General features: G+C 41.3%; 1 protein-coding gene across 4 annotated transcripts; it reads right to left on the bottom strand.

The window, feature by feature from the left end:
* Nucleotides 1-2,519: 2,519 nt before the first annotated feature.
* LOC136447347 (solute carrier family 35 member G2-like) lies at nucleotides 2,520-7,859 on the bottom strand. 4 transcript variants are annotated; one of them, XM_066446171.1, is made up of 4 exons: nucleotides 7,732-7,859; nucleotides 6,244-6,374; nucleotides 3,857-4,207; nucleotides 2,520-3,577 (listed from the first exon to the last, which is right to left on the bottom strand). In XM_066446171.1, exons 2-4 carry the CDS (start codon nucleotides 6,346-6,348, stop codon nucleotides 2,972-2,974), a joined length of 1,062 nt encoding a protein of 353 aa, XP_066302268.1. In that variant the 5' UTR covers nucleotides 6,349-6,374; nucleotides 7,732-7,859; the 3' UTR covers nucleotides 2,520-2,971. The 4 variants fall into 4 exon arrangements, with proteins under 4 accessions (XP_066302268.1, XP_066302271.1, XP_066302269.1 ...); XM_066446174.1 differs by lacking the exon at nucleotides 7,732-7,859 and adding an exon at nucleotides 7,372-7,482; XM_066446172.1 differs by lacking the exon at nucleotides 7,732-7,859 and adding an exon at nucleotides 6,987-7,115.
* Nucleotides 7,860-9,055: the final 1,196 nt, after the last annotated feature.

Below are 9,055 nucleotides of genomic sequence, written 5' to 3'. Positions count from 1 at the left end.
TATGACATAATCGTGCCATAGTTCAGATTACTACAAAAAATGACAATGAGTGTGAAGCAAACATTTTAAGTTCCCGTGCCTAAATGTCGCAAGAAAGTATGTAGCTATCTTATTGTAACATTACACCCATTTATAACCTGTAAAATCCTAGAAATAGTATGTATTATTTTTTTATAATGATAGGTAGCTCTGTTGCGTTTTGTGTGGATACCGTCTGAAAACGCCTGTCGCAAATCTTATCAATTTATAAGATTATTTTACCATTAAAGGCGCTGAAGAGGGAACGGAACATTAACACTGCATGAATCACAATACCTTGTGAGCTCATGGCCTCCGGCCACTTTTCAATCCATACGTTACCGTGCGCAGTACAGGATGCAGATGAAGTAGCCTGTGCTGGCATTTAGTGTACAAAGGTAATCTCCGGATAGCCACTTTCCAGTACAACCTTTATTCCAGCAGTTCACCATTGATATCTTTTTTCACCGTGTTATTTACGTTACTGTTCTGCATTGCAATACACATAATCGAACAGACAGCTAGCGAGGCAAAAAACTCCTCTAACTCCTAGACCCGCAGCAAGCATTGTGCGTTTTTTTTTGTGGTCATACCTGTACGTTTTTAATGATAATGGATGTTTTATCTGCAAGTTCTTGCCCGAGGGCTAATTGTAACATGAAACAATGCATAGAGAGGATAAACTGTACAGATAGTGCGAGTTAACAATGTTGACGAGTAGAACAAATGGCTATTCTAAAAACTACTAAGTAATACAATTTACGCTTTTTTGTGTTACCCACTTTTTTGTAATGAGTGAGTTTTGAAATATTAACAGGGTTCTAGTTTTCTTTGATATTCCCATTATAAAGTCATGGGTAACGCAGTCCAGTTTAGGGTGCGAGTACGCCGCCAGCGTGCCGCGGGTCAAATGAGAGGGGGGCTTAATCAGGCTAGTTTCATAGGTCAGAAAGAAACCCGGACAACAATCTCATTTTGGAAAACATGCTTCTATCAGCTTGTAAACACTTTATGATATACGTCTAAAAACAAACACGGCTACTGGGTCGGAGTTGTAATTCTGTAGTTGGAAAGCATTATGTAACGAGTGTGATATGTGACTTTTCAACACTTCATAGGGGCCGGTTCCCTTTCCTACATAGCAGTTACGAGTTATACATACGTTTGCCCATAGTCCGTTCCGCCCTCTCTCCCTTTAGCCCCCGGCCCCTCTCACTGGACCCGCGGCACGCTTTCCAGACCTTCATTGATGATGATGAGAACATCGTTTACAAGGACCTGGTTACCTGGGTCAGGCTTTCCGCTCCACGCACCACATTCCTCACTCCGAGGACTTCCCGACCACGGCTACTGCGGGGGCACGGATGCAGTTTTTTCTGCGCCCGTTCAACTATATATAGCTACTACGACGAGGATCCTTCGTTGGGATCGTCTAACGCCGTCATGATCACCCCGGGAGAGAAGTCTGGGTCTGTCCGGGTGGAACGGTTCGGTACCCCGACAGACCCTGTCTGTATGCCCGTTCATAGCCAGTCCGTTCAGCTAGCTACAACGGGACGTCGCGAGCGCCATACTAACCCTTTATACGACCGATATTTTTTTCTGGCCGTATGGATTTCAAACAGACCCCATTTTGTTTTGCTCATATACAAATTTCTGGTTGCTTTTATAATTACTTTGATGAATCTGTTTCAATAATCTATTAGGAATATTTTGACAAGTTCTGGTATCAATAATTGGTGTGCATTATCATAGTTTATGCAAACATGAGAAGAACCTGCATTTTGCTCTAAAAACGATGTTACTTTCTTATTTCAACAATTTCGGTGTCTTCTTACTTTAGAAAAATTATAGCATAAATTCTAAGATTATACTCATAGCATAAAATGTTATTGGACAGGGAAAAGAACAATATATATTAAAAAAGATAATTCATTAAATCATGTGACAAAGTCTGCAACCTAAACACACCCTCCCACAAAAAAATGTTGATATTGAACACATTAAAACATGCCCGGGGTCCTAATGAACCACATGCGGACGAATTAGGGTTAAACGTCGGGTAGAATCACGGGAGGGCTGAGACCGAGGGTGATGCGGAATACACCGTGTTGTATCTTATTCATGTCATACGCACCCGAAAAAACACACATTTCAATGCGGAAATGCGTCAGAAGTTGAAGGAGTTTTGTGTCCTCGAACAAAAAACTGTAACAACATTGGTACTCTCCTCCGAATCCGGTATTCAAATTTTCGACGGCGGCACAACCGACGCGCCCGAAATGAATTCCAAATAGTCTATGGAAGCCCGTGTGATACAACTCCCGAACCCTATGTGATACAGATAGTTATCAGACGGTCCGGAACACCCGTATCAGGCCCAGGCATGACATAAAGATAATTATCACACGGTCCGGAACACCCGTATCAGGCCCAGGCATGACATAAATAACGTTATATCATCAATAAACAACAGCACAGCAATAATAAGTAACGACAGCTTTGAAATCCAGAAAGTTTATTTTGTTCACAAACCTATGGCTTCTTCGCAGTGCATTTTTGCTGACACACATCTCTGCAGCCACATTCCAGCGAAATGACATTACTTCCGACCCATAGCCCATTGTGTTATTACTGCTGATACACATTCCTGCAGACACATTCCTACCCACTCACAATTCCCTGAGTAAACATTCTCGAGCACCGGACTAGCATTTCTGTACACGGACATTCTTGTGTACATTTTCCTGTACAATTCTGTAGCGCTTCGTTACTAGCTATCATTGAATGGTGTAACATTAAAATTTAGTTGTTCCACGACTGCCCCATGTTTTCTTCCTCCCAACGTGCAAGTGCCTCCCATATCATAATAGAAAACGATCCGATTAGTACACATGTTAGACCAAAGTATTCTAAAATTGTCGGAGCGAGCGAGCGCTTCGTTGCTATAGTACTAGCTATCATTTAATGGCGTAACATTAAAATGTAGTTGTTCCACTAATGCCCCGTGTTTTTCTTCCTTCCAACGTGCAAGTACCTCCAAAATCATAATAGAAAACGTTCCTATTAGTACACATGTTAGACCCAAGTATTCTAAAATCGTCGGAGCGAACCCCAGCATTGCCTGCTGCACACCATAGGCCGAAAACGCACTGAATTGGTACAGTGCAGTTAATTGATTAACTTCTACTAACTTTAAGCCGATGTAGAAGAAGAGCACGACCATGATGTAACAACCTAAGATTAGCGCCAAGATTGTGGCCGTCTCTGGATTAATGTACCATGTGGATCGTGTGACCCCCGCACCTACCCCAGCAGACACTGCACTGATGACGTACGTGTACGTCACAACCTTTGCCCTTGAGGTTGATTTTAAAAGGACTTTAGCGCCGACATTCATCATTGCGTGAATGAGTGCTCCGGTTACGGTAAGAACCATTCCGAGAGTAACGTCTGCTGTGTCCGCTGATGGCCCTGTGTTGACGAAGCTGCCGTAACCGAGAAGTACGACACCTGCTACACACCACGTGCTGCCGAAAACGGTTACACGAGTTGGGGTCTAGAAGGTAAAATATGATAAAAATGTTTTACAATTATTGAAACGTTTGCAACCTATCCGTGCCTAATAAAGTTTAACGACCGAATGTGAAGGAATACTGAACTTGGTGACTACAATTTAATACAAAAAACGCATGTCCGTTATCTTCACTGTTTCCACAGCCACAGTTGTCTGAAGGCTTATCTGACACATATTTTGTACTTAGAATATAATCTTTCCATGCACTTATTTTGTAAGAAGAAACTAACTAGTCAAGAAAATGCTTAAGTCACAATTTACCTCTTGAAAGATGATACAGGACAACGTCGCCACGAAGACCGGCTTACTGGCGTTCCAGACTACTTCTGAGTTCGCCGGAGGAATGAATTGATGTGCCGTGAAGAGACAAAGCATACTGGTAAATCGGGTCAGTCCTTGGAAAAGAAGGTGAGCTCCATCTTTCCAGTTTTTCGGCAACATGTCTGTCCGTTGATACAAAGCGATGCACAGAGCTCCAAGGAAAATCAGGACCTCAACCAAGACAATTATCTGGAGTGGTGTATACCCTCGGTCTTGTACGTATCGAGACAATGCAGGCACTGGACCATGGAAGAGACCGCAAAGCACACAGGCTGCCACACCCGACAGGCCCTGAAGCAACACATACACATACACATGTTACTAATGGACTACTACAGGGTTGATCTGGAGCTAAACGAGGCTGTTAGAAGGCAAAAGAGACACGCCCCGTGCCAGACTACAGCATTCACCTGCCGTACATGCTGGAAAACTTTGCAAGAGCAGAGCTGGACTCGCCGCCCACAGCCGAGTTCACCGTCAGGATGACATAAAGAAGATTATGATGAATCACAGGGTTAATTGGGTGAAGTAAGGAATACAGGTTTGCGACCATACTGTAAATCGTTCGATGGAGCAAAGATATGCCGTGCATTGGAAAAAATCATATTCAAATATGAATACTAATGGCGTATAATACCAAGGAAAATTCCAAAGTCTATGAAGAAGATGTAAAAGACATAAAACAAAAGTTTTTGTTTGGTGTACCAAGTTCTATGTCTTTGCCCAAGTCATTACCTTTACTGATATGGTTAAGTAGCGTTTGTGGCGCTTGTATGTTGGCTGTTGAACGGCATAACTCAAGAAGGTAGGGACGGATGGTCATGGAATTTGGTCTGTTTTTAGGTCTTGTCGTATTAAATAAATGGTTTCATTGACGTTTATATAATATATCTTTCGACTTAAAATTACTGTCATTTCACAGTAAATGTTGATACATAGATCAGTTAATAGCGTGCACGAAACGACAACGTTAGTCATTAAAGTGTTGTTAATGTTGGTTATGTCCATTATACGAGGATGGGGTTATCGAAGATGAATATCACTTTGTTATTGAGTGCCCCTTTCTGAAAAGGTTAAGAAACACGTTTTTACCCACTTATTATGCCAAACAACCAAATCCGTACAAGTTTATAGAGTTGATGGGGGGACCTTCCACTGAGGTAATTAGACGGCTGGGAAAATTTGTTTACTTCGCTTTTACTCTAAGACACCAACACATCAGCGGTTTACGAATCACGTCTGCCAGGTCCACTTAACTTGTTTTATGTTTTATGACACGATTACTCTATTTTGACTTGATTATGTTATGTTATTATGATCTTGAGTTTATGATTTTGTTATTAATTTACAATTAATGACACGATTACTCTGTTATGATTTGATTATGTTATGTTATTATGGTCTTCAGTTTATGATTTTGTTTAATTTACAATTAATGACACAATTACTCTGTTATAATTTGATTATGCTATTATGATCTTGAGTTTATGGTTTTGTTATTAATTTACAATTACTTTATTGTGTGTAACAGCTTTTAGATTTTTGTTAGTAATGGAAGAAAAATTTGCCAAGTTTAATTTCACTTTGCTCATTTATGTTTCAGTATTTTCTACTGGATTGATTTTGTGTTTCATGCTTTACGTTTGTTTATTTACTGTGATGTTTATGTTGATCTAGCCTCCGTTGCAGTCTTTTTCCCCGCAGCGTTTTTTTTTGGGGGGGGGGGGGGGGGGGCGCCGCGTATCTGCCTGGGATCCCGTATCCACCGTGCCTCTGTTTCCGCTATAGACCCTGTGTCTGCTGCAGCAGACACAGGGTTTATAGCGGACACAGAGGCACGCCACCCCCCACCCCCCAAAAAAAAAAACTTGAAGAAAAAAACGCTGCGGGGAAAAGGACTGCAACGGAGGCTAATGTTGATCAGTTGTGATTATTTATTTTACTTAATATTGTACATTCATTGTAGGAGCCAATTTCTGGCGGAAAGCAAATAAAGTTCATACTAACAAAAAAAAATATGCCCAAAATCAGCTACTGCTGCCTGGGTGGTCATGTATTGCCTGTTGCAATTTGAATAAAATAATAAAATATATATAATGACGAAATTACCCACACTGCCGCAAACAGTCTTTTTTGTCCGCGGAAATTCACTCTTCTCTATCACCACCTTGATTATTGGTTATTAACTCGATGGGGTTGTTATTGCAACATGACTTGATTTTTTGAAAATAACAAAAAAATTCTCAACTGTTTGAAATCTGCAACAACCATTAGTGTGAAATTAAGCAAAAATTCAAAAACATGTATAAGTGTATGTTATGCCTTGCCTTGATCCAGAGTCGCCAATCTTTGCCCTTTTTCTGATCCTCGGAATTCGCATCTTGGAACAGCTTGATCGTTCCTTCGCTGCTGTCAGCTTCAACACTCTTCATACTTTGTTTGTTTTGATTTTATATCTCTGGAATTCAAGAGTACATTTTCACATTCTCAATTAGATGTTCAAAGCAAGGTGATCTCAATTTCTGTACCGAGGGCCTCGAATTATATTTCAACTCCATTTTTGGGGCTAGTCAACAGGATCATCCTACAGAATATCATTAATTAACGACTTGGAAGTGTAAGTACGAAAAGCAGACTATACAGTTGCATATTTCCTTAACCGAGATATACAAAGGAAAACAAAGAGTTGTTTTGGATGTGAGGTCTGTCTCCAGAATACTCAAGAATGTAAGAACGGAATTTAAAAAATTGTCTGTTTTGCCTCTGGGGGTCGAAAAACCAGTTCTCTAATTAAGTGGCATTGTCTGTCTGCAAGCGCTCGGCAAGAATGGCCACTCAGAGGCTGCTTATTTACAAAACTACAATAAATATAAAAAATTAATTATCAACAAAGTTGTATGTATAGAACGGGAATCAAACATTTTGCATACAAACGACATACCCCATTCCTAACCTTTGACCTTCTTTCATCTCTAAAGTCACCCAAACCTAACGTTATACAAAACTGTCAAAACTAGTTTTTCGAACAGGTCAAACGTTGTGTTAAAACGACTCACCCCAACCAGCTTACCTTATAGGGACAGTATACTCAGCTTGGTCCCGGTCGCTAGTCTATATCTATAACTATTTCTAGATTCCTTTTAGACGAGACTGACGTATTTGCTGGTGGTCTTATAGAAGAAAAGAACCCTGTTCTTGTAGTTATGGTAAAGTATCATCTGGTACAGCGTTAACAAAAGAGGTATTGATTTGTTGCTGTTGGAATCTTCCACTTTTGTAGAGTAAGCCCTGAGTATCTAAACCCTAGTCATATCTAATCGTACAGTTTGATTCTATCCCTACAAATTTCTGGCAGGTACGTCTGAGAATGGTTGTCTACAAAGTAACGATAAATGCCAGATATGTTTAAAATGGCTGCTTTAAATACGATATGCAAAAAAAATTACCAAACTTACCTGTCCTTTATCACCAGTGGGAAATCCTAATTATCGTGCACAGTTCGCTTTCCATGCTAATTATGCTTGGTAATTAACCCTAGTTATACGGGGTGGCTAAAAAGTTCCTGCGCCAATGCTGACATCTTATAACTGCTAAACGACGTACTCCTGGTATTGGTTTTACATACATGTACTATTCTTTACATCATCGGTGACACAAGGGAAGAGATATTCGAGCTTTCAGCATACAAATGACATACCCCTTATCTGATGTATGACGTACTTTCATATTTCATGACTATAAGTAAACCTAATGTTACATAAAGCTCTTTTTCGTCGTTCTCAGGTAAGGTCAAAGGTTTGATTGAAACGACTCACCCAAAATCAGCTTGTCGAGGAAATACAGTAAATCACGGTTGTATGCTCAGCTTGGTCCTGGCGTTTTGAGATCTTCTCAGACGACTCAGGCATGTCTAGTCGTCGTAAGAAACAAATGAAACCGGTTATTCCACTCAATCTGTTACTCCGTTGGCAAAATAAAATGACCAATGATTTATGATATTTCTAGCTGTTCTGTGTAGACACGGAGAAAACTCTGTTTCTTTACATACACGTACGCCTAAAGATGGCAAATGACCTCAACGGTGACTTAGATCGACGATCAAGTACCGTCGACACGTCTTTCACGTCAAGGATCATGGAGTGGTGTTCATTTTAGCATGTTTTAATAGATACGTCAAACCTCTCTGGTTGCTTTGAAAAGAACCATTTGAATGAGAGTACGATCGCTACAGGTGGGGGTACGGACGCTACAGGTTGTGGTACAGCCCCCGTCACAAATCAACAATTTTGCTCGGCCGATTTGTCGGCGAGCTCCAAATGGCGATTTTCGGCCGAAGTACGACCGACTTCCTGGCGATTCTGCGAGCTTCGGGCGATTTTTCGGAGCTCGGCCGACGTTCGCAGGTCACTGGAAGCTGCACTTAAATTCAGCGAGGCCTCGGCGACGATTTTTGAACTCGCACAGCTCGTCAACAGTTTGCCCGTAGCTCGCCCGAGCAACGCCCAGCGCTCGGCCATTATTCGGGCGGGCATCCGACGATTTTAGACCCGATTTTTGGTCGGCCGGAGGTCGCCCGAGCTCTTCGGCCTCGTGCGAGCCTCGTACGGGCTTTGTACAATAATCGGACGACCGTCGTCAGTGTTCCGGCCGACTCATGAAAAATAAGGCATGCTTCGAGCGAGCGTTGTACTGGTATCGATGGGCGCTTGGACGGGCTCCGGCCGAACTGCTTCTTGTTTATATATAAAAGGTAACGACAGTTTAGTTTGTGACGTAAGATGATAGATGATACTGTCATATTAACTAATACTAATATCATCTTGTCAAAGAATGCTGCTCAACCTTTCTAATGAAAGACAATTCAACTGCAAAGTTAAATTTTTATTTTAAAAAAAATCATCAATGAGATTTGGACACCGAAAACAATACCTGTTTCGTTTTTGTTATTGTTTTGGATGTTTCAATTTATATATCAATGAACTGGGGCTTGACTTCTGAGGCTTGACTTGACTTCCTTAGTTTTTCCTCCACAAAACGACTACTAGTATTTGAAAGTCCACTGAGTCATTAGAGATCTATGTTTGTCGGCCGAGGTACGCCCAGGCGTCGGCAGGGCGTCGATAGGCTTACCAACGGTCG

The sequence above is a fragment of the Branchiostoma lanceolatum genome, chromosome 13 (genome assembly GCF_035083965.1).
Source record: "Branchiostoma lanceolatum isolate klBraLanc5 chromosome 13, klBraLanc5.hap2, whole genome shotgun sequence".
Classification (NCBI taxonomy): domain Eukaryota; kingdom Metazoa; phylum Chordata; class Leptocardii; order Amphioxiformes; family Branchiostomatidae; genus Branchiostoma; species Branchiostoma lanceolatum.
Note: the sequence above shows the minus strand (reverse complement) of the source record. Positions and strands in the feature narration are given on the sequence as shown.

Coding starts and splice junctions, on each gene's coding strand:
- LOC136447347 (XM_066446171.1), bottom strand. CDS start 6,348: ATGAAGAGTGTTGAAGCTGACAGCAGCGAAGGAACGATCAAGCTGTTC. Junction 4,208..6,243: donor ATTGGCGACTCTGGATCAAG/GCAAGGCATAAC, acceptor GTGTTGCTTCAG/GGCCTGTCGGGTGTGGCAGC. Junction 3,578..3,856: donor CCTGTATCATCTTTCAAGAG/GTAAATTGTGAC, acceptor TTTACCTTCTAG/ACCCCAACTCGTGTAACCGT.